The following is a 27,584-nucleotide window of genomic DNA, read 5'->3' on the forward strand; positions in this document are numbered from 1 at the left end:
CTAACATTATAACAGTTTGGATTTATGTTTTGGAACAAAGTAAACAATATATGCAAAAACTTCTTAATAATCGACTTCTGACTAATCAAATACATTTATTAAAGGGCACCTATTCACTGTAACTATAGACTTGAGTAGTGCACCAAAATTGTCTGTAGAATATTATTATGCTTCTGTGGTGAAATACACACATATAGGTTACATCAAAAGACATAACACACATACACTCACTGGCCAGATTATTAGGTACACCTTACTAGTACCGGGTTGGACCTAGGCATGGGACGATAACCGTTTTCAAGGTATACCATGGTTTGGAAAAGTCAAGGTATTAAAACTGTTTCTAGGGTATATGTAAGTCTTTTTTAATTTTTAATTTTTAATTTCATTTTATTTGATTTTTTAGGACAACAGTGTTTCCAGCAGAAAATATATCCAAAGATGCTGTTTTAAATTGTAAAGAAATCTGTGTTTTAGAAACTAATGAAGACAGCATAGAACTGAACAGAACTGCCCTAATCCTTCATTGCATAGATTTAAAAAGGTACTGCAAATATTCCTCAGAGGTTCTGGTTCATATTACACTTTACTGACAATATTACACAATAGGAGTGTAAATTGTCAGTCATGTCTGTGAACATAAACAGCTAAGAATGAAATGCTTACATTTTTTTAAAGATCTCACACATTCAACTCTGTGATCTGTGTATTGAAACAACATTAGCATAATACCTTCTGTTGTCTATGCTGTTAATGCGAATGTGAATAAAACTTGACTGAAAGCATGTCATGGGCAAAGCTTATGAAGTCACAGTAGTTGCAAATCTGGATTATCAAATAAACTAGGTGGATTTTTACAGCTATAGGCTGGTTGTTTTCACACACACACACTGTGAACACACACAAGTGTTCAACACCATGTGAATCTTACATAATAGGTCTCCTTTACACAATAGGAGAAAGAAGCCAAAGTATTTCAGTGTTTTTGTGTTTTTTTTTTCCAAATTCAAAAGCATTTACTCTCTTTCTCTCATTTTCTCAAGAATCTAAAGGCTGATCATTGAGGAAAAACGTGACAAATATGTAAGACTCCTATATACATATAATAAAAAAACCTTAATTTAAGGGTCAGGACAAGGTTATTGGTCACTTAATGAACTGCATTCTTTCCATTCCTGCTATTAAAGTAGAATTACTGATTATAAAACTGCTGATAATAAATAAATGACATGTACATTTAGTATGGCATTAGCTAATATGTCTTATTAACACATATATAGTCTTCGCATATAATTTTAATTTATGTAACCTTAAAGCTAAACCAGTGCACCTTTTTGTTGCTTAGAGACAGTTCTGTGCAATTCTGCTATATTTAAAATTCATATTGACTCACGTACCGAGTATTTGGCAATTACATAAACTTCATCAGAAATAGAACTGCTGTTTACATGTAGTAATGGGAAACATGTAAAGCAATAGAAATGTAATAACATTATTCCCCCTTTTCAAACACCACTGGTTTCCACTGGAATTCGGTGATTGGAGTTTATAATTAAATGTGACTTCTTTTTTTTTATAAGCAAGGAATGTGTATTCATATAGCACATTTATTGTGTATGGCAATACACCCAAAGTGCTTCACAATCATGTGGGGTGGGGTCTAGAACTCCAAGAACTCATCAATCTGCTTCATAAGATTTGCATAAACCTCATTAGATGACGGATTATGCACTTTTGAAAGCTTCAAAATACAAGCCATTATCCATCATCCTTAATTCTGATGCCCTGAAAATTGTCCACAAACATGTCATGAATGAGATTATGCAAAAATCGTTCAGACACAGTGATGTATAAAACAAGATTTTATGACCCTGTGAATTGTGAAGCAATTGAATGAAATTCTGCATTAAAATAACGGAGAGGGAAACCTAATGCACACTCTCCTATTCTCTAGTTCAACAGCTATTGATATGAGCTGTGAATGTTCACAGCACTGGGAAACCAGAATGCCTAGTCATCCTGTGTGTGAATAATAACCTACAGCAAGTAACATAATAGCATATATAAAAGATTCTAACAACTGTGTTCGTCTGACAGAAAAAGGTCATGTCAAGGATGTCTTACTGTAAAGGGGACCTATTATTTAAAAATCACATTTATAAGGGGTTTAAGCATAAATGTGTGGCAAGAGAGTGTGAATAAAACCAGCTTCTAATAATAAAAATGCATTAATTTTATTTATTACAATCACACTTGATGAAAACAGTCTGCAGAAACACTTTGATTGACATTCTCCCATTGTACAAGTCATCCGAGAGGGAAAGCCCTTGTGATGATGATCTTTCCTTATTGTCATAGGACGTTAGTCTTGTTCGTAAATCTGCTACTATGCTGACACATTTTTGTTCACTCTTTTGAAAAGAGCACAAGCTCATTTGAATTTAAAGCGGCGGTCACCAAAATGGCACAATTTGAAACGTTTTTTTAAAGAGTTCACATACGGGACTTCCGGTTTCGATATGAGCGAGTAGCACGCACCTTTAAGACGGCTCTGTAAAAAATCTAATATAACTTCATCAGAACATCTTGTAAAAAATTGTGAGCATTAATATACTTTTAGTCTCAGATTCTAGAAACTACTGCCCGACTGTAGTAATGGGAAACATTAATTTGTCCAGTTTACTAATTATGCTGGCAAAATCTCGGAAAAACCTGGAGCAGGCCATGACAGCCGGCTCTAGTGTGGAAGAAAGACCTGAAGAGGATGCTCCAGAGGCGGGCAGTTGAGTCATCCTTAACGCGATATCTTCCCTCCACGCGGAACTTCACTCAATCAAATCAGACATGGGGGACATAAAGAGTTCACATACTTCACATACACATACTAGGGACAACACCCTTCTAGGGTGAGTAAATTATGCTGTAATTTTTATTTTTGGGTGAACTAATTCTTTAACATTAATACCTAAAGAATCAATATAAGTAAGATATGTGAAAAAATAACGTGATTTTCTACAAATGAAATCTGAGCACACATTGCTTTGCACCCTATAAACACAACCAAACATTAAAAATACATGTTGTACCACCCTTTTAAGTACCAAATTGTACTTTTTTAAAGTATACTGCCAACAACAGCTATATTCAACTTTATATACCTTTATTTCTGAGAGTGTACTATCTATTATAACCTGCATCTTGCACCTCTGCAACACAAAACATAGTGTCATCAATCAAAAGGTCATCAGTAGAGCATAAAAGAGGCAGGTTCCAGTCGAAACACCATAGGCGATGGGCTCTCATAAACAGGGTATTCAAGTCAATCAAACCCCTGCTTGTGTGAAAAACTGATCTCATTAGCCAGCGGCCTTCAGGGAGTCATTAGTGCATGAATTAAACAGTCATGCTGCGTAGACACTTATCTATCCAGATATACAAACACTCATCGGAGACCGGAGCTATGTTGGGTCTGTGTTTGTCTGTGTTTATATATATGTGTTACTGAACTCTTTCAATCAGCATGTGAGCAATGATGACTCACACCGCAGTGCTGTCTGGACGTCACGGCAACACCGGTCACAATCTCTGTTAGTGGGCTGTTGTTGCATTCAGCACTAAGGCTGGCTGTGTTGCAGAAAATTACCAATGCAAACGCATGCAAACAGAGCGGTAGGACTGGTCGGACTCTCGCTGTGTGCAGGTTACATGCTTCCTGAAAGCCATCATCATCAGGAGTATATCGATTTTTTTAAGCTATTGAAAATATTTTACTGCCAAAACACAATTATGTTGGAGGGAGCTCAAGGTCTGTGGAAACTATTTCCACCTCATTACACCGTCATCTCTTTAAAAAAGACAAGCTTCATGGACAAGCCAAAGCTATTTTTTAGATCTCACCTGTTAGACTCGAATATAAACTAGACTTGAATATAAACTAGAAGAAGGGAAATATATACGTATATAGGCAATACATATTTTATATGTAATTATAATTATATAATTATACTCTATAATTATAGAGTATTGTGTAATTTAGAATACCAATATGTAAATTTAGAAAGGTTGTAAAAGGTGCACTTTTTATGTTATTAATTTGTTAATTTCTGTTTATTTTTTTAAAAAGATAGTATAAACATATTATAAATATGTCTGATATTTACTAAAAACATTTAAATAATTGAATTAATTAGAAATGAAACACCACTTACAATAATTTTACAATTTTACTTTTAATATATTTTTTTAATTTTACAGATGGTAGTAGACACAACCAAGAATACCAATATGTGAATCAAGATCATGAATCAGGAAAGGGAGCACTTTTTATTTTATGATTTTTCTTTATTTTTGTTTGTTTATTTATTTTTCTGATGTTTGTATATTTATTGTATATTATTTGATTGTTTATTTATGTATTTATTTTATATTTTTATATGTATACATTATATGTGTGTGTATATTTATGTGTGTGTGGGTGTACTGTATACACTCAGCAGGCACTTTATTAGGTACACCTGTCCAATTGCTTGTTAATGCAAATTTCTAATCAGCCAATCACATGGCAGCAACTCATTGCATTTAGGCATGAAGAAATAATCAAGAGGATCGTCTGCAGTTCAAACTGAGCATCAGAATGGGGAAGAAAGGTGATTTTGAAGATGGCATAGTTGTTGGTGCCAGACAGGCTGGTCTGAGTTTTTCAGAATCTGATCTGATCTACTTGGATTTCCACGCACAACCATCTTTAGGGTTTACAGAGAATGGTCAGCCTTGTTGATGCCAAAGATCAGAGGTGAATGACCTGACTTCAAGCTGATAGAAAGGCAACAGTAACTTAATTACTCACTCGCTACAACCAAGGTAGGCAAAAGAGCATCTCTGAATGCACAACACGTCCAACCGGGTGCCACTTCTGTCAGCTAAGAACAGGAAACTGAGGCTACAATTCACACAGGCTCACCAAAATCAGATAAAAGAAGATTGTAAAAACGTTGCCTGGTCTGATGAGTCTCGATTTCTGTTGTGACATTCAAATGGTCGGGTCAAAATTTGGCTTCAACAACATGAAAGCATAGATCCATCCTGCCTTGTATCAACGGTTCAGGCTGGTGGTGGTGGTGGTGTAATGGTGTGGGGGATATTTTCCTTGCATACTTTGGACCCATTGGTACCCTTTTAGCATTGTGTCAACACCACAGCCTACCTAAGTACTGTTGCTGACCATGTCCATCCCTTTATAACCACAGTTTACCCATCTTTTGATGGCTACTTCCAGCACAATAACACGCCATGCCATAAAGCGTGAATCATCTCAGACTGGATTCTTGAATATGACAATAAATTCACTGTAGTCAAATGTAGTCAATCCAATAGAGCACCTTTGAGATGTGGTGGGACAGGAAACTCGCATCATATACTGTATGTGCAGCGGACAAATCTGCAGCAACTGCGTAATGCTATCATGTCAATATGGACCAAATGTCTGAGAAATATTTCCAGTACCTTGTTGAATCTATGCCATGAAGGATTAAGGTAGTTCTGAAGGCAAAAGTATGTTCAAACAGGTACTATTAAGGTGTCCCTAATAAAGTGGCTGGTGAGTGTGTGTGTGTGTGTGTGTATGTATATATATATATATATATATATATATATATATATATATATATATATATATATATATATATATATATATATATATATATATATATATATATATATATATATATATATGTATATATTATTATATAATACACATATATATATACCCTCACCAGCCACTTTATTAGGGACACCTTATATATAATATATTTTTATATATATTCTTATATATAAATTTACATGTATCTGCAATAACTTTAAAAACAAAACAAAAAAAGCATATTGTAAAACATGCCGTTACTTGAACTAGAGTTGCTGGATACACAAATATAATCTTACATTTTTATATCAAATCTGCAAAATCCAAAGCTACTGTATATAAACAAAATCCATCAAAATAAATTGTTCATCTATTCATTATTGTGGACAAAAAAAAAAAAAGCTTAACAAGCTATTCCTTTACTCAAAATATGAAAAAAAAAAAAAAAAAATGAAGAACCAGCATTCAAAATCAATGTCAAAACTTAATTAGATAAGAAAAAAGATTCAGTCTGCAAACACAAATGAACATGACCATGCAGAGCTTTTTAAATCACATCCAAATTTACAGTTCGCATCAAGCAGCTGGATCACTCCCAGAATTCCATGCCAGTCCTTAACCCACGCCTTAAATCAGTGAGTGCACTTGGGGATTTTTCTGGGATTTAAACTCGTGACCATATGTGCTGGTTTGATAGGATTTCAGCTTAGGAGGATAACAAGACGTGACTCTTGCCTCATAACATTAATGGCCGCTTTACTTCTGATGTCCACAGAGTTTCTACACTGCCAACTGTAAATAAACATACTGCTACAAGCAATTTTGAATACCACTTCACAATAAGGTTATATTTGTAATGTATATATTTACTAATATGTACAAACAATGAATTTATTACACTATTTATTCACCTTTGTTAATGCTACAAATAAAGTTGTTCATTATTTGATAAAGTATATCCAGGTGGTTATTAAAAAAAAAAAAAAAAAACACCATGGAGCACTGTTCTATAAGACTGAAGGGTTTTATTCTGTGAATACAACCATTGTGGATAATATACTTTACCCCACTTATTACACAGCTTCTTGCCACAAAACATTACAAATTTTACACAAAACATTGTTCCAAGCCATAATAGTTTATGAATTCTTTAATTAAACCCAAAGCTGACAGAAATAAAAACAGCTGAATGGAGCATTTACTAAATTACATGTTATTCATTCACAAGACGGCATTAAATGTTTAAAAGCATGACAGACAAGCAGATACATATGAATGTGTATGTATGTGGATATATTTGAAGGTATTTATTGATGGTCAAGGTGATTTGAACCTGCTTTATTTATCGGTTGTGTCATGGTCGGTGAGGGAAAAAAGGAGTGAAGACCCAATTGCAGAAAAATGTAGGATTATTTATTATAAACTACAAATAAAAATAAAATGCAAAACAAAACTACCCCGAAGGGGAAAACATGAATAAAAAGGCAAAAACAAACTTGACAGGGCTGACAGGACAAAACAGGACTGGGGACAACAAGACAGAGTAATATCGACGACAAACTGGCAAAGGACTGAAAACATGAGGGGGGTTATAAAGCAAAAAGTAAATTGACACAGGTGAACATGACAAACTAATAATGAGTTCACAAGGAGGGTGGGACTAGACAATAGACGGGAGAGCGCATGACACAGAGACAACACAAGCCATGCGCTCACATAACACAGGACAAGAACATGCAGCCAATGAGAGAACTCATTAACCGCATGTTCATGACAAGACAAGCACAACACTGAAGCACACGACAAAAGCATGTGACCACAATGTAAACACCAAGCCACGTGCTTTGACAAGAGACGCAAGACACGAGCACACGATGAATGAAAACTCACCGTGCGCTCACACACGCAGCGTGCATGCTTCATCCCAGCGCCGACCAAAACCGAAACCAACAAGACTGAGACGCTGGGAATGAAACACCACGCTGCTGACAGACGAAAACACAAACACGAGTACAAGAGCGCACGCGTCTGAGGGACGTAGAGCGTGCGCGTGGCCGCATCAAGCAGAAGCGCGCACACTCTGCGTACACCCACGACGGCGCGCGCGCACACAGAGACAGAAACAGGACCAGACATGGGTAGCGTCCGAGCTCTGCCACCAAAACAAGAATTTACAAGACCAGAGTGGCAGAACCCTGACATGTTGTTATCTCAGAATAACACATCTTAGTATTTTACGACTTACCAATCAAAATCCGAGCATACCAGACAGCCTTGTAACCCAATCTTGTTACGTTTAGCAGCTTGTGGATGTTACTTTAATAGGTAACTCAATAGTCAACATTGTTTTCAATGATAAAAACAAGCAGCATTGTTTTGGATAACTATGTTGTGTGACAGGAGCTGGATATAAACTTAAAGTGTTTAATTATAGAGTTGGACATCTTTTGAGGTCGTGTTTAGAGTGTTTCCCATGAGAACTTTCTCTGAGAATCTTTTATCAGCTTCCACCCAAGGTCTTCTCCTCCTGCTACTCATTTCATACTGATTAGAGTTTAGATCCACAATGAGACAATGAAAAGATTTTTCCATTCCAAATCCTGTAAGGCGCCTCGGGCTGTCTATACCGGTGTCTTCATTCGGTCACACTTTACAATAAGGTTCATTAGTTAATGGTAATTAATGCATTTACTAACATGAACAAACAATGAACAATACATTTATATATATATATATATATATATATATATATATATATATATATATATATATATATATATATATATATATATATATATATATATATATATATATATATATATATATATATACAGTAGTTCATGTTAACTCATGGTGAATTACTGTAACTAATATTAATAAGCATGGACTTGGATGTTAATAATGCATTTGTAAATATTCAATTATGATTAATAAAAACTGTACATGTGCTGTTCATGATTAGTTCATGTTAGTAAATGCATTAACTGATTAACCTTATTGTGAAGTGTCACCCTTCATTCTAAACCAGTATCTTACAGTTTTTCTTTGGTGCATTTTTCACAACACTATTTACATTTGCACAACAGTTCATGCATTTCTCAAAATAATTAGTCATTTGTGCACACCATAGTGGCAGTTTCTCATTTCTTCCAACAAATTACAAATGCTTTTTGACATTCATCAATTGCTTTCATACAACTCTCTGCTGTTTATAACATCATTTGCTTATGTCATGTCAGTCAAAATGAACTAAACTTGTAAATGCTGAATAGTCATTCCATATAAAACTAATAGTCCTCATTTCTTTACTTAAATCATTACATTCAAAAATGTTGATCTAGTTGTCAAAATCTGTCAAGCTAATTTTATAAAAACATTTCAACCTTTTTTTTCTTGAAAATGTTTTCTAAATTGAACAATTTGATGAATGATTTACAGACCTGTGTATGTTGCAGGTTCAGTTCCAATATGTACTGCAATATTGTTTACAGTTGTGCACAGCTCTACCCAAAGGGAGTTTATGTCTGTTGTTAATAAGGATGTAATTATTCTTTTTCACAATGCTGTGAACAAATGAGAATTGCAAAGAGCAAATGCAGTAAAAATGTGAAACATCTTGAGCATTTTCAGGAAGTTTCACCAAAGTCAAACTTTTTTTTTTTTTTTTTGCATTGGAAAAAATTAAAAGAGTAAACTGTAATAATGAAAACATGACAAAGCCATGTGAAAGAAATGGCATTTTTTAAATAGAAGTCCTCTTACTGACCAAACAAGACGTGAGTTGTTACCTATTCATTTTAAAGCTCGCTTGACGAGATTTGAAAAATGAGTTAATGTGAATAATGAGAGATGGAAACAGATTTGTCAAAAAAACTCTGAAGTAACAAAAATTACATCCACATGACTCCATTATGCTTGCTTTGTTTACTGTTGGTTACTAGGATACCAATACTACAGTCAGTCACTCTAACAACATGATAGAAACCTAATTTGCATTTTATTTTGCTGAACTTTGAACCAATTTGCTTCATGTTAGGATGGAAACCCAGCTAATGAGCTAGACAGACAGACAGACACACAAACAGACAGAGACAGACAGACAGACAGACAGACAGACAGACAGATGGATAGACGGTTAGACAGATAGATAGATAGACAGACAGACAGACAAATAGATAGATAGATGATAGATAGATGATAGATAGATAGATAGATAGATAGATAGATAGATAGATAGATAGATAGATAGATAGATGGATAGATGGATAGATAGATAGATAGATAGATAGATAGATAGATAGATAGATAGATAGATAGATAGATAGATAGATAGATAGATAGATAGATAGATAGATAGATAGATAGATAGATAGATCGGCAGACAGACAGACAGACAGACAGACAGACAGACAGACAGACAGATGAACAGAAAATGAATTTGTCTGTAAGAATGTATCTGTAAGATGTCTGAAAGAAGTTTGTAAGAGTTAGCCACTTAGTCAACCAATACATAAAATAGTTACACTTTCTCATGAGATTGGGCTGGATATACAGAGAGAAATGTTGCAATAGCACTGCATCTGACCAAATGCAAAATACATTTCAAATATAAATACAATGTAGAAAAAGAGCAAGCCTCAAACTCCAGCCTCACTCAATGTTCAAACCAAATCAATCCCATTGAAATAGTGTAGATAGTGTTGCTATTTACTACTGCCAGAGTGGGCAGCTCACCAGGTTTTGGAACAGATCCTTTAGTGAGAGAGGATAATTAGACACCCCACAGTACAGTAAAACACTCCACAGCGTCCATGAGAGAAAACCCACAGGCCAAGCACTTCACAGCACATCAGTTTACTTTTCAAAAACAAATGCTTATGTTGCAGATGGAAGCAGAGGAAGCTGGCTGTCCTGTCAGACACTTATGCAACCCCATGACTAATCTGAAGCTTCATCATTGAGGGGAAAGCCTCCAAATAAACACAATGTCAAATTACACAGATAAGACAACAAAAACATCTTTGAAATCATGTAACCCGATTACGATGAAGAAATATTGCATAAACTAGCTGAGAAATGAGAAGTTACCATCTGAAATCTACAGAGGGTGGTGGAGTGCATTAAAAGGATAGTTCACCAGGCCCACAGCTACAGGTGTAGGTATGGTTCTTTTTTTCTCAAAAAGTGCACCTTTTTGCGGTAATAGGCCTCATTTAAGGCTCGTGCACACCGGGATGCTTTTTGCTCACGTTTTCCATCGACATTTAATGCCTCGTGACTAAATAAAGGGCGAAAAAGTGAACATGCACACCAACGTGCAAAATGGCAGGTGCAAAAGCATCATTTAAAAAAAAACGCCCTATGCTCGTTTTTTGTTTTGACGCGCCACATCAAAATCTTCTGCTCCAATCAAATTGGCACTTTCGTTCACATGCACGGAGCAGCTGAAGTTACGGTAAACAGCACTTGGAGGCTCTCAAGTGCAAAACTGTCAATGTGAGCGTACATTGAAGAAGATGCCCAGAGGCGATATGAACGTGGAGCTTTTTATTGCTTTGTGAACAATAATCATTTCTTCATCGCTAGAACTGGACCTGCTACTTGAACCATCCATGCTTGTTCGAGTCACTGAAGTGCAAGTGTTCGAGTAGAGTAACTTTAACAACAAGTGTGTGAACTTCCTCTCTTCCTCTTCTGTGTTATAAGCTGGGTGTCAGAAGCTTAAAATTGTATTGTGTAGCGCCATCTAACATCAAGGAATGATTCTGCATACTCTTTTGCTTGACGCCAGTAAAAATCGATTGGGTTTGAATGCGGAAAAACGTCTCGTAAAACGCTGACGATAAACGCAAACGAAAAGCGCCCCGGTGTGTATGAGCCTTTAGGGTACTATTTAATTATGTGATTTAAATACTGCATTTTAGTGTTATTTTAAGCTACTACTAGCTGAAATAGATGGTCATCATAACCAAAAAAAGTACATTTGAAAATTCATGGATCATAACAATAGCCAAATCCAAATAGTATTCAAATTTATTTTAATATTGGTCTTTTGGTGCTCCACACCTTTTCCCTGGTCATTTTTTGTTCCAAGATTTAGAATAAAAATTACTTGTACAAAATGTTCTCTATTTAAAAACAATACAGTAGCGAAAGATGCGTTCACTTCATCAGATTGTTTTCTTGCACAGCTGGATGTCATAAAAAACAATTCTTAGAATTGTCCAAAACTGATTAGCTGAAGTCACACCAAAGCAACAGCAAATAGGGCAATCCACTTGGTCTTAAAACCTTTTTTGATGGGTTATTTTCACTATTTAAGATAGCATATCAGTAAAAATACTTTGTCAGTAAGAAGTGGGTCTTTTGAAACAACTGAACCCCCTCTGGCTATGGGTCTGTTCACCCAAAAACAAACAAAAAAAAAACTAAAATTACTATATACAGTACTTTATTTACTTGAACACAAACAGACATTCTAAAGAAAGCTGAAAGGCTGCAATCACGATATTCATAACAGAAAAAAACAAAACTATGGAAGTCAATAGAAACAAGTTTTAAGCTTTCTTTGAAGTATCTTCTTTTGTGTTTAGGAAAGAAAGAAACTCATAAATGTTTAAAAACAAGTGAATGCCATATTTTGGGTGAGTTATCCGTTTAAAACATCATTTAGCTGAAAGATGAAAGGTCGAGGCTTTCCTGTGTTATTTAGAAATATCAGCTCAGCTTAACAAGATAAGAACATCAAACAAGCTCTTTCTTGTAGAAAAATACAAAGTGGATTGACTGGAAAAGGTCAGACTTTAAAAGAGATTTATTATAAGCACATTTCAGAGAGAGAGAGAGAAAAAAAAACTTGATTTAAAGGAACTCCTTTAAAAGGGACATTCACACAAAACACATTTTGTGGGGGGGGTTTTTTAGATTATTTATGACAATTTGCATTTGTATAATGTTATTATTATTAGCAGTATTATTTATTATTTGCATATTTACATTTGTTTTATTAAAAACAAGTTCAGATTTGTCCACCTGTCAGATTTTGGAGACGTTATTATTGTTCATTTATTTGTTTGCTAGAAGTTCGAAATAATTTTAGAAATAGCTTTGAAACAAATCTTTGCCCTTAACAAAGGAAATTAAATATGTAGGCTAATAAATGTCTTCAGCAGAGAGAGTTTCCACCGTTTCTTTATCCAACAAAGTTAAAGAGTAAAGTTAAAAGTAAAAGTAAAGTAAAGACAAAGTAAAGAGGCCAATTGGAGGAGGCTCGTTCTTTATCCTTGCGCTGCAGATGTTCTGTTTACATGTTTTCTCACTAGTAAAGCGTTGTTTTTTCTCTTACAAAGTCCGCCATGTAAATAATGAATGCCCCATTGCATAACGCCGTAAACCGTTAAAATAGAGCCCTATATGTGAGAAAAAAGGAAAAAAAATGTTGCATAGGTAAATTTCTGGCAATAGCATTGTACAGTGTGGGTCAGAATAATAGAATATTCTTTTATGCCAAAAATAATAGATATATTAAGTAAAAATCATATTCAATAAACATATATTTCCTACCGTAAATATATCAAAACTCAGTTTTTGATTGGTAATTTGCATTGCCAAGCACATTTATTAACTTTAAAGAGTTAACGAATCTCCTGTTTTACTTTTTTTTTTTATTTCTATAGCATCCGAAAATCCAAAAATAGCCAAATATTAATAACTAATGTTATGATAGCTGTTTTACATTAAGTTATGATTGAGTTGCCTCTTGTTACAGTTATTGAATAGTTCCAAAACAAGCAAGAAATGTTAATGCCGCTAATGACAAGCCCACATTAAAATGGTCTATACAACACTGGAAAGCTTATTAAGTCAAATTTCACAATGCATAACTCTTAATTTCCATTATGACTGGTTTTGTAGGGTCACATTGTGTTAGAAATTATATACATATACATGACTTTAACAATAACAACAACTTATCGTTTCAGTCTACTAAATAATGTCAATAAATGTCACTTTATTAGAAGTTTTTTATTAGGGTCCCATAATGCAATTCAGAAGTGTAATTAAATAGCCATGAATGTTTATGAGCCATGAATCACAAGCTCTGGGCAACTGTTAATTAACAGATTTGTTTTCAGTGCAGTCACACCAGATAAAAAGCGTCACAGCACCCTGCAGCACACAAACACTGCACAGCTGACGTACTTGATGATTTGTGTCCAAACAACAATTCACTGCTCACGTAAATTTTGAAAACTGCAATGTATAACTTATCTTTAATAAGTGAGTAAAATAATTGTTTTTAAAGTAATTAGTTGTCTTGACTTAAGTGAGTAAACCCATTGCTTTTAAATTAATTGGTTAATTAAATTAGTAACTTTGTTGCTTTTTAAAATGATTAGTTGACTTTACTTAAGTGAGTAAACCCATTGCTTTTAAAGTGATTAGTTGACCTAAACAAGTGAGTAAATTCACTGCTTTTTAAATGATTTGTTGACTTTTCTTAAACAAGTAAGTAAATTTGTATTCATTTTAAAGAGATTAGTTGACTTTTCTTAATGAGTAAAGAAAAGTTGCTTTAAAAGGAATTAGTTGACAACCTAATAAGAGAGTAAACCTGTTGCTTTTAAAATGATTAGTTGATTCTTCTGATTAAAGTGAGTAACCCATAGCGTTTAAAGCAATTACCTGACCTCACTTAAACAACTGAGTATATTAATTGCTTTTAAAACGATTAGTTGACTTTACTTAAAGGGTGAGTAAATTTGTTACTTTTAAAGTGATTAGTTGACTTTTCTAAATAAAGTGAGTAAACCCATTGCTTTTAAAGCAATTAATTGACCTCACTTAAACAATTGATAAAGTTATCGCTTTTAAAACAATTAGTTGACTTTACTGAAAGAGTGAGTAAATTCATTGATTTTAAACTGTTAAGTTGGTTTTACTTTTCAAAAAAATGAGTAAATTTGTTGCTTTTAAAGTGATTAGTTGTCTTTACTTAAGTGAGTAAACCCATTGCTTTTAAAGCAATTAGTTGACCTAAAAAAGTAAATGCATTCCTTTTAAAATGATTCCTTGACTTTGCTTAAACAAATGAGTAAATTTGTTGCTTTTAAAGCGATTAGTTGACTACGTAATAAGTGATAATAATAGATGAGTAAACCCGTTGCTTTTAAAATGTATAGTTGACTTGAGTGAGTATAATCATTACATTAAATTGATTAGTTGACTCTTTTGAATAAAATAAGCCCATAGCTTGTAAGGTAACTAACTGACCTCACTTAAACAAGTGAGTACATTAATTGCTCTTAAAATGATTAGTTGACTTTAATTAAGAGGTGAGTAAATTTGTTTATTTTAAAGCAATAAGTTGGTTTTACTTTTCAAAAAATGAGTAAAGTGATTATAATTTGGTTTTACTTTTCAAAAAAAGTACATTTATTGCTTTTAAAGTGATTAATTGACTTTTCTGAATAAAATTAGTACATCCAAAGCTTTTAAAGCAATTAACTAACCTCACTTAAACAAGTGAGTACATTAATCACTTTTAAATTGATTAGTTGAATTTACTTAAAGGGTGAGTAAATCCGTTGATTTAAAAGCAATAAGTTGGTTTTACTTTTCAAAAAAATGGTAAATTTGTTGCTTTTAAAGTGATTAGTTGACTTTTCTGAATAAAGTAATTAACCTTTAGTTTATAAAGCGATTAATTGACTTAACAAGTGAGTAAATGTGTTGCTTTTAAAATTAGTTGACTTTACTTAAAAAGTTTAAAAGTGTGATGCTTTTAAAGCAATTAGTTACTGCACTCAAAAATGAGTTAATTTGTTGCTTTTAAAGTGGTTAAATGATTTTACTCAGTATGTCAGTAAACCATTGCTTTTAACTGATTAGTTGACTTTACTTAATAAACGAGTAAACACAAAGCTTTTAAAGAGATTGGTTGACTTTACTCTAAAAAGTGATCAAATTTGTTGCTTTTAAAGCAGTTAGTTGACTTTACTTGAGTGAGTTACACTGTTGCTTTCGAAGCAATTAGCTGACTTTTCTGAACAAAGTGAGTAAACCCATAGCTTTTAAGGCAGTTAAATGACTTCAATTAAACAAGTAAATTCACTGCCGATTAATTGACTTTATGCAAACAAGTAAAACAATTGCTTTTAAAGTGATTAGTTGACTACTAAATAAGTGAGTAAATTTGTTGCTTTTAAAGCTATTAATTGACTACTTAAATGAGTATAGCTGTTGCTTTAAAGTGATTCGTTTTCTGAACAAAGTGAGTAAACCCAAAGCTTTTACGGTGGTTAATTGACTTTACTTAAACAAGTAATTTCATCGCTTTTAAAATAATGAGTTGACATTAAAAGTGAGTAAATTAGTTGATTTTTAAAACAAGTTGATTTTACCTTTTAAAAGTAAAAGTGATTTTACTTTACTTGTGAGTTAAACCGTTGCTTTTAAAGTGATTAATTGACTTAACTTGTGTCAACTAGTGAGTAGTTGTTTTTAAATTGATTAGTTTATTAAAATTTAAAAAGTGTGTAAATGCATTAAAAAATGTGTAAAAACATTAAAATGTGTGTAAATGCAATACTTTTAAAGCGATTAGTTGACTTAAAGTCAGTAAACTTGTTGTGATTAGTTGATTATAAAGAATGAGTATTCATTGCTTTTAAAGCGATTAGCTGACTTTAGGTAATACGTGGTAAACCCATTGCTTTTAGAGCAATTAGTTGACTTTTCTTAAATGAGTAAGCAAATCTGCTGCTTTAAAAACTATTTGTTTTCTACTTGAGTAAAACTGTAGCTTTTAAAGTGATTCATTTACTGTAAGCTTTACTAAAACAACTGAGTAAATTTGTTCCTTTTTAAGTGATTAGTTGACTTTACCTAAGTGAGTAAACTCTGTGCTTTTAAAGGATTCGTTGACTTTACTTAAGTGAGTAAAACCGTTGCTTTTAAAGTGATAAGTTGACTTTTAAATTGAATTTGATTAGTTGACTTAACAAATTGAGTAAACCCATTGCCTTAAAATAAGAAAAAGCAAATGAACTACTGTATGTGTATAATTATAAAAACTTACCAGTTCCAAGTTACAACAGGTTTACTTATTCTTTTAAAGTAAACTCAACCCTTTTGCTTTTAAAGCAATGAGTTTACCCTTTTTTAAGTAAAGTAACTGTTTATAGTGTAGGCAGATATTTTGCTTAACAGCACGACAACACAAGGACCATCTTATAAGAGACCTTTACACTTACTCAACAGAAATAAGTCGTCAGATGAAATGATAACTTACAGGGTCTCTTTGCTCGTCATTGTCCCGTAGAGAAGGTCGAGGTCTCAGCAGTATATCATCACTACATTCAGTGTCCGAGCCTGTAGGGGAATCGGGTAGATCCAGAAAATCATCTCTCTTTGGACCACGGAATCGGATTTTATCCAGCCGCTTTAGCATGTTCAACACCGCTGCTTTAGGCTTTACCTTAACATTGTGTATGGCAGCCCTGTAGGGTAAAAAAAAAAAGAAACAAAAGTTTTAGGGGGAACAATTACAAGCTTTAAAACTATAAACTCACAAAGGAGTAGAAAAAGCAATATTTTAAAGACAGCACAGGTGTTAGTCTGCCAACCCGCTGGAGAAATCTCATTTCCACATAATGAAGATGCAAAGTGGCTTTATCGCAGTAAGCCAATAGTACTGGCAGACCGATATACATCATCCTGTCAATTTAATTAGCCAATTTTTGGCTCATTCGAGATTACTGGGATTGGTTGATGCTCGTGTCAACTTGGTCTGGCAAAAGTCTTCATGTGATTTCAGCTATTTTGTGTAAATCTTTTTACGTATATTGCACTATTATAGAGAATAAAACATGGTAACACTACAGTTTAGGTACTAATTCTCAGTGTTAATAGTGGCTTATTACCTGCCTACTATTAAGATATTGGCTGTTTAGTATTTTTAAAGCACATATTCTGCTTAATCTTATTCTACATCCTTAAATGCCACCCAATACCTAACTACTACCTATATTAATAATTGCAAATCAAGAGTTTTTTGAGGCAAAAGTTACAGTGGTTTGTTAAGAGTGAGAATTGTACCTTAAAATAAAGTGTGGCCAGAAATTACCATGTTTAAAAACATTATATTATTATAACAGCATGCATGCAATTAAAGATAAACATTATTCATAAATAAACATTAAACTGGAAATAATCCATGTACAGTCATACGAATAATTATGTATTATATGCAAATATACTACACTGTGCTACTCAATATCACTGTTTAATTTATTTAACATTAATAGACTAAAAATATAAAATAATTAACAATTATTAACAACTAATGGAAGCCCGGAAAGACAGTAAATTGTTCTGATTTTATCAACAGCATGAATCTCCTCTCTGACATATTTATTCCTGACAAATGCGCTCAATATAGGCTCTGTAGTTCTGACTTTTCAAAGGAAAGAGAATTAATCTGTGGTTTGGTTCTGAAGAGAACAAAATCTCTATTGTTGTAAATTATTAATATAACAGGTTGTAAATTGATTCCAGGTGCTTTTCTAGCCTCAAGTATTACTCATTAATTTCTTGAGGGAACTCAGTGCCATATACTTCCCACACATTTATTTATATTATTTTTTTTTTGAGTGTAGAGAATTTACATTTCGTTAATCTGTATTCATCTACTTTTATTATGATTGTAGTTTACTGAACCATTGCAAAATGATATATAAATACACATCCATGTGTGTGTGTGCATGCGTGTGTGTTAAATGTTATCGGTCAGTAAAGACATTAGAAATTTCTTTAAAGGAAAGAAATCAAGCACATAAAAGAAAAAAACTTTGCTAATTTCTTTTTTAATAATTCACATTTCACACCCATCTACCCACATAAAAACTGATAGTAATTTTATAGTTATATGATAGTAATATGTTTCCCAGAGATGGGTTGCGGCTGGAAGGGCATCCGCTGTGTAAAAACTTGCTAAAAAAGTTGGCGGTTCATTCTGCTGTGGCGACCCCGGATTAATAAAGGGACCAAGCCGACAAGAAAGTGAATGAATGATAGTAATATGATAGTAAACATGCATACGCTTAGTAAAACAAATGATGGATAAGTTGGTAGTTCATTCGGCAGTGATGACCCCAGATTAATAAAGGGACTAAGCTGAAAAGAAAATGAACGAATGAATGATAGTAAACAGTTTTTTAAACCATACTATTGTGAAGTTCTTGAATTAATTGTTTGTGGTATTTTTATAGTTGTTATGGTGACACTATAAAAACACAAAAGTTTACTGTGGTAAAAACAAATGTATACATGTACTTATTTTAGTACTTATTTTATGTTATTAGTTCACTTAGGTAGTTCTGCAGTGTGCTGCAGCATTCATTATCAACAACAATCACTTACAAATACTATAATGGGCGTCACGGTATCACAGTGGGTAGTACAGTCACCTCACAGCAAGAAGGTTGCTGGTTGAAGCCCTGACTGGGTCAGTTAGCATTTCTGTGCATGTCTCAATGTGTTTGCATGGGTTTCCTCCAGGTGCTCCAGTTTCCCCCTCAGTCCAAAGAAATTCGCTGTATAGGTGAATGGAGTAAGCTAAATTGTCTGTAGTGTATGTGTGTGAATAAGAGTGTACAGGTGTTTCCCAGTACTGGTTTGCACCTGGAAGGATATCTGCTGCATAAAACATTTGCTGTATAAGTTGGCGGTTCATTCCGCTGTGTTGACCGCAGATTAATACAGGGACTAAGCCGAAAAGAAAATTAAATACTTATGAATTATACTTTATACAGTATAATGCATGTTACTATAGTATGTTTCAAAAACACTACTTTAATTAATTCATCCAGCCATTTTCCTTTGGCTTAGTCCCTTTATTCATCAGTGGTCGTCACAGCGGAATGAACCACCAAATTATCCAGCATATGTTTTACACAGTGGATGCCCTTCTAGCTGCAACCCAGTACTGGGAAACATACACACTCATTCACACACACACACATTACGACCAATTTAGTTTACTCAATTCACCTATAGCTATGTCTTGGACTGTGGGGGAAACCAGGGCACCCGGAGGAAACCCACACCAACACAGGGAGAACATGTAAACTCCACACAAAAACGCCAACTGGCCCAACCGGGACTCGAACCTTCCTGCGCTGGCCCTCAAGCAAGCACCCTTACTTTAAATTATACTTTAAATATATAAATATATTTTACTTTAATAATACCTTAAATTACTACTGTAATCGATGCTGTAGCTCTTTTTATTTACCGTCCTTCCCAAAAAGCTTTGCATTGTGCACTATACATAATGCTGTGATATATTGCCTATGTTATTCACTGTAAATTGCTTTTTAATAATGCTTCTGCTTAATGAATTGATTTATACAAATACATATCTAATATGTTTGGAAACATTAAAGGAACCCTCTACCTTGAGTTGAAAGTTGATTTTTACCCCTTTTTTAATAATTCTACAGATTTATAGCTCAATGAATCAATCAGTGTTTTAGCTCGTTTTACAACAAATAGATTTGATTAGATTAGATTCAACTTTATTGTCATTACACATGTACAAGTAAGAAATTTAAAGCTTCTACATTTACATTGTGTAGCTACTGAGACTGACATAAAATAAAAAGTTTGCCAGAATTATATTATAGTTCTTTTATTGACCTAGAAAATAGCAATTTTTTTTTTGGTAACACTTTATTTTGATGGTCAATTTGAGTATTAGTAGACTGTCTGCTTAATAACTGTTTATCTGCTCCTTCAACAGACATTTAACTTAACTGACTATAAGAAATTTTGCAAGTACATGGCAACTTAACTATTTATAATCTAATGGAAATTAGTAGGCATGTAAATGTAATTTAAATTCAACAAACAAACCATCAAAATAAAGTGTGACCTTTTATTTTCTATCGTTCTTAGTCAAGTTTAAATGGGAAAATGATAATAATCTTTTGTTTTAGCGAGATGCTAATGGTTTATTCCGATTCAATGATTTATGCTAAGCTTTTGTACAATACTATTTATATGTTACTATTTCTTTGATCTGCTGCTTAAAATGCCAAAACTAACACACAACAAAAACATGAACCATGCAGAGAAAATAATAACAGTCACAGATTGGAAAAGCAGCAATAAAAAGAAATTGGCTTCAATTTAAACTATCCACTATTAAACAACAGAGATTGCCTTGAAAGATCTCAAAGCTCATAAATATGAAATGATATTTGCTTCAGATTATGATCCTGCATGCTGTGAGAGCTGCAGAAGTCTCTAGTCAAGTACACAAAAGCGGAACTAAATGCGTCCACCCACAGATCTCTGTCTTGCCCACATCTCTACATGAATATCCACCAACAGATTCCCTTCTAAGTAAATTGAGAGCACCGGAGAGACACTGTGACTTTACAACAGCACACAGTGACAAGGACATTTATATCCGAGAGAAAGATTCAATTCAGTTCATTTAAGATCAAATCTGCAACGCGTAACTCGCAAAAATATGAAATGGACTTATTTATTTGTGCATGAGTCATGCGCTTGAGTTCAAAACTGCAGGTGATGCCTACACAAAATCTCTCACATCGAAAGATTCTTTGAAAAAAAGCAGCCCAATATGAAGCCATCTGGTTCTGAAAAAGGACTTATTCAGTCAGAGATTCAGTGGATAAATGATTCTGGTCCACAGATTAATCAATGCTTTGTTTTAATTCAAATACTGGATAGTTGAATCAGTGATTCAACAAGACTATAAATTATTGGCTCTATGGAATTTATTATTCAAATGACTCAGTCAAGTGAATTGTAATATATATATATATATATATATATATATATATATATATATATATGTATATATATATATATATATATATATATATATATATATATATATATATATATATATATATATATATATATATATATATATATATATATATTATTTTATTTTTTTTTTTTGCTTTAAATTGCTGTTTTTTCATGTGGGAATTGAATGAGCATTGATTCGTTTGATTTCCCAATAGATAAATTAATTCACTAATTTTATGAATCAATTATATTTGTATTTTTTGTAAGTAAATTATGTTACAATCTATAATAATAACAACAACAACAACAACAACAACAACAACAACAACAATAATAATAATAATAATAATAATAATAATAATAATAAATAATGAGCTAAATGGATTAATGAATAAGAGTCAATGGGATAGTCATTAAATTAATTAAAACACAGGTCGCGCAAATCATTCATTAAATGACTCAGCATTTCAATAAACAGTAGAAAAGTCATGCAATTCATTTCAAATGATTCAGTTAATTTCACAAAGCATAGAAATATGAGTGCAATAACATTATTTGTTCATTCATTCATTTTCTTTTTGGCTAAGTCCCTTTATAAATCTGGGGTCGCCACAGCGGAATGAACCGCCAACTTATCCAGCACATGTTTTACACCACAAATACCCTTCCAGCCGAAACCCATCACTGGGAAACACCACACACACGTATGTCTTTGCACTTGTGGGGGAAACCAGAGCACCCAGAGGAAAGCCACGTAAACACTGGGAGAACATGCAAACTCCAAACAGAAATGCCAACTGACTCAGCCGAGGCTTAAACCGCAGCAATCGTTTTGCTGTGAGGCGAAAGAGCTACCCATTTCATTCTATTGAAATTATAAATCCAATAAGTAAACATGATGTCACATTTATTGGCGTTTTAAATAACCTTGTTTTTAAATTGTTTGTAGCAACTACATGCCATAATATTATATATGCAAAAATAATAAAACTGTTCTCTCTTCTCTCTTTGCCACAAATGCCAATATAACATTGGTTTAGTGTCTTAAAATACAAATGAAGAAATAAATGCTCATCAAATGAAAGAATTCAAACCGAATCAATGAAATCAATGTTCAACTGAAGTGAATCACTAATTCAGTGATTCAAAAGCTCAATTATCCGACAATTTAATTGTCCTTAAAGGAACACTAGTTGACTGATCATATGATAGTATAATTCTAGCCATGTAGACCTAGAAAATAGCAACTTTTAATTTTCCGTCAGTAACTACAGAGGAGTCAAACTTTAAATTATCAAAACTCCTTTTAAATGTATTTTTCAAGTGAGATGCTAATGGACTAATCCAATTCAATGATTTTTGCTAAGCTACGCAAAAAGAGCTCCTTCCAGAGTCCAGACCCTGAATGGATTCAAGAAAAATAATATTTATCTCTTTAACTCTAAGGTAGTGAAAATAATTAATTCTATAATCACATATACTGTTAGCACTCGTATGCTCTGCTTAAAATACCCAAATTAACACACCGTATACAGATAAAAATGCTGTATATATATATATATATATATATATATATATATATATATATATATATATATATATATATATATATATATATATATATATATATCGTAGGTGATACGTAATGAATCGATCAATGAACAAACAAGTGAAACGGTTCACTCCAGCATCACGCGCTACGATCCGTGATCGCCATCGCAGCATCACTGATAACACATGGAATGAAAGCACTTTCACTCCATCACCAGCATGTATTCTCCAGCTCGTCTGCGTCTGTATACACAATGTGTCCAGTCTGACGTTCCACAGAATGATACATTTTGTCCAGAATCATCAATGAGTCTGACTGACAGAGCGACGCTCGCGTTCTATCGTTCTATTTAACAAAGCGATGACACATTCGATTATGACGTACAGACGCTTAGCTATCTAAACCAGAGAGCTCTAATCAGTCACACGGACAGCTTTCGTTTTCAAGACCGACGCCGAAAATAGAAATGATATTTCACCTATGAATGATGACAGTCCTGCAGACGCATACTGTAAAGCGCCTGTTGAATTTTTATTTATTTTTATTTTAGGTAAATGATACGCGCTCGAGGTCATCTTACCCAGCGCGCAAATCGTAGCAAAGTTTCATGAACCCTGCTGATAGTCTTTGAGAGATCCTTCAGGAACACCTGCTGGAAAACTGCTGGAAACATTCAGCGGTCCCCGAGCTGCTCTTCTGCCGGCTGAAAAAAAGAGCTGTGCGCTGGCCCTGGAGTCTTGATTATGTGTGAGTTAATGTCAATCCCCCCAGAGGACGCGGATCTGCGTGTCTTGTTGGTGTCAGTGAACTCACACACACACACATACACACATGCACACACACACAGCAGGCGGGCAGATCTACTAAACGCGGCCGCTGATCTCTTAAAGGGGCCGCTGCACTTTCTGATTATGAGTTTTTTTTATGTTGATGACAAATAAATTGACAAGGCAACAGCATTAGCTCATGTCCTAGCTCTTGTAAGCGTTTCACGTAGGCCTACTGCTATTACTACAATAATTTACAATTACATTTAGTCATTAACAAAAGCTTTTGTCCAAAGCGACTTACAATTAAGGAGGCATTCAGCGATTCAACAAGAAGAGTCAATACACAACAAGTGCTAATTATACAAAGAAACTGTTAGTTCTCAGAGAATTAAGTGCTAGAGTAAGGAGGGGAAGTGTTTTTGTTTTTACAGTGTTTGGTTGTCAAGCAACACACTTCATAAATGTGCAATGTTTTCACTTTGTTTTGTTTTTATAATGATGGAGTGATTGTAAGAAAGTGCAAACTGGTGCAAGTGTCAGTTACCATTAAAGTGTTTTCTGCTTTAATAATAATAATAATAATAATAATAATAATAATAATAATAATAATAATAATAATAATAATAATGTAATAAGAAACTGACTATACCACAACAACAGTGACACTAATTTAATAAAATAAAATTAAAAATAAATAAAATAATAAAATGGGTTATGGCAGGAAGGGCATCCGCTGCATAAAACATATGCCAGAATAGTTGTCGGTTCATTCTGCTGTAGTGACCTCTGATAAATAAGGGACTAAGCTAAAGAAAAATTAATAAATAAATAAAAAATTATAATATGATATTGTTGTTGTTATAACATATTAATGCTGCACTTAATAAAGCAGCAGCAATAAATAATAATAATTATTAGTATATTGTTGTTGTTGTAGTAACTACAAATGATACATAATTGTTTTGATAAATAAAATATTTAATATAACAACAGCAATTACTGTTTTAATTTATTATTTTTATCAAATTTTCATTTTAATTTTTATTACTGCTTTAATTGAATTCTGTTAAGTGAGTGACTATATGACATAATTAATGAGTGGATTTCCTCCGGGTGCTCTGGTTCAAAGATATGCGCTATAGGCGAATTGAATAAACTAAATTGACCGCAGTGAATGAATGTGTGTTTGTGAATGTGAGAGTGTATGGGTGTTTCCAAGAACTAGGTAATGGCGATATGACAATTATTATAATGACAATTATTAATATTATTGTATGATTTTTTTTTTTTTTGCCATGATGACAGTACATAATATTTTACTAGACAATTTAAAGGCTTCACTTAAAACAGCTAGATTAATATTAAATCAAATATGTTGTTTTTCTTTAAATTATGTACACGTGAGATTAGATTAAGACTCATCAGTAGATTAATAAAAGCAGTGTTTATTATTTTATCATTGTTATTTTAACATTAAAGGTGATGTTATATATTTAAAACCACTTAAGTATGTAGGTCGTAAATAAATTAATCAATAAATAAACAATTAAATACTTTTTTAATTGAACTGCAACGGTAGATACAACACTAGACACAGTATTACATTTATTATTTACTCCTAAATTAATGTGAGCTCATAAAACTTAATATTGTTATGCCTAATAAACTTGATGAACAAATTATCACATTTTGGATAACAAAATTATCTAATTTATTAGATATTTATTTTATCTAATAAATTATCTAGATAAAAATAGTCACAAATAACCACTAAGAATAAAATAAAATACTAGTTTTTTTATGCTAAGTAAAAACAACATTGTTAATATTGTGAAATCAGGAAAAGTGAAAGGCATTTTTCCTCCCTTTAATTTTATAATTTTTTTATAGCAGAAGTATTAGTAAAAAATATATAAATTGTAGATAAATAATTATATAGTTTTACATTTTAAGCTAAACAAACAAACAAACAAATGCATTCAACTGTTGTGCAGATGCAGCACTGAATACGTTATGAAATGTATTTAAAAGCTATTTTTTTTTATCTATAAAATAACTACTTCCAAAATTTAAATATACATACTATATAAATCTAAATAACAAAAATGAATTAAAAATTGTATTACCAAAACCTTACATTTACTTACATTTTTCCAGCATGCCATCGGTGACTGTCAGTGAATCCCTCAAACTCTTTTCCTGAACCAGGCTCATGATGACCTTTGACTGGTAGCCTACACTCAATCAATAACCACCTTTTGAACATTATTCACCAATTATACCGATAAGATACAGTGCTCTGTGTACATAACAAAGGTAAAAAACTGACTATTAGTTACAGTTTGAGTAACCGCTGGATGGCGCCAGATAATAGCAATCATGTTTACTGGAGAATGTTTTCACTGGCGTCACATAATTAGTTTGATACTTTATCACTGTCTTTAGATTTCAATCGCAAGTTTAATTTTTATTAAATTTAATACGCAAGAAGCAACAAGTCTTGTTGAAATATATTTAATTGCGTTTACATTTTTCTTTACGCACTAAATCATTCACCTTGATGTTATCTTTACCGACAATACTTTTAACCTTTTAAACCGAATCTTTCAGCATTGTGTCTGCTTCAAAAAATGATAATATGATGTTAAAATAAACTAAGTACAATAGGAATTAAGAGAATTTGCTCATGTGTTCCATTTTTTAAAGACCCTGTGTAAAGAAAAAAACAGTCATATAGAATTTGCAATGGTTTTAATAGTTACACTTGAAATTGGAATAGTTTCAATGGCTCGTTAGGCTCTTCTATGGCGGCATTTTAAATCAAATAAAAAGATAATTAAATATGTTGACGCAAAACACATTAAAATCATTCAAATGTAGCTACTGGTTTTGATGGATGAAATATAATGGTTTGCAATGGGTTTAATGACATTTGCAGTGAAAGCCATTTTGTTTTTGTTTTGTTTATTTATTTTACATTAACAAAAAACAATAAACAAAGAGAGCAGTTTTTAAAGGGATAATTTACCCAAAAAAGAAAATTTACTTCACTGTTTATTCGCTCTCAGGTGGTCCAAACCTTCAAGTTTCTTTTTTTTTTTTTACTTTTATGAACACAAAGACATTTTGAAGAATGTTAGAAACTGGCATATTGACTTTCATAGAAGGATTAGTTATCAAATTAGTTTTCCAATTAGTTATGACAGTTTAATATTTTCAGTTATGCCAACTTATGGGCTGAAAACATTCAATTTTATCTGGGAAAACTGACCACCATTTTTTCATTGTAATGTTGTTGTGTGTGTTTGTCTGAGCTTTTTCTCAGATACCTGCTTCTTTGGAGAAATGTGTCTTTGCAGACTTTAAAAAAACTTTTTTGTTGGTTTATTAGTTGAATCATCAACATCAGTAATCATCCTGATTATTTTAGGGTAAGTAACATGGCTTGGTGGCTGAGTGGTTACCACTCTTTCCTCACTGCAAGACGGATGCTGGTTTGAGTCCCAGCTGGGCCAGTTGACATTTCTGTGTGGAGTCTGCATGTTCTTCCTGCTCGCATGAGCTTCTTCCAGGTGCTCTGGTTTAACCCAAAGACGGCATAATTGAATTGAATGCGGCATAATGGAATTGAATAAATAATATTGCCCGAGGTGTGTGTGTGTGTGTGTGTGTGTGTGTGTGTGTGTGTGTGTGTGTGTGCATGAGAAAGTCAACTTTAATATTTATGTTCACTAAACTTAAACCATGTCCATTGCACTTGAATTATAAAGTTCTATCA

At 33.0% G+C, this 27,584-nt stretch overlaps 1 protein-coding gene across 2 annotated transcripts in view; it reads right to left on the bottom strand.

Moving 5' to 3' along the window:
• gramd4a (GRAM domain containing 4a) overlaps positions 1–23,857 on the bottom strand; it is a 105,655-nt gene extending 81,798 nt beyond the window's left edge. For both annotated transcript variants that reach the window (XM_087248321.2, XM_087248320.2), the window contains exons 1-2: positions 23,617–23,857; positions 16,932–17,139 (exon numbers count right to left, since the gene is read on the bottom strand). In XM_087248321.2, the coding sequence (XP_087104447.1) occupies positions 16,932–17,139; positions 23,617–23,645 (237 nt within the window). In that variant the 5' untranslated portion in view covers positions 23,646–23,857. The remainder of the gene's footprint in view (positions 1–16,931; positions 17,140–23,616) is intronic.
• Positions 23,858–27,584: the final 3,727 nt, after the last annotated feature.

This window comes from Danio rerio, chromosome 4 (assembly GCF_052040795.2).
Source record: "Danio rerio strain M-AB ecotype USA chromosome 4, GRCz13ab, whole genome shotgun sequence".
Lineage (NCBI taxonomy): Eukaryota > Metazoa > Chordata > Actinopteri > Cypriniformes > Danionidae > Danio > Danio rerio.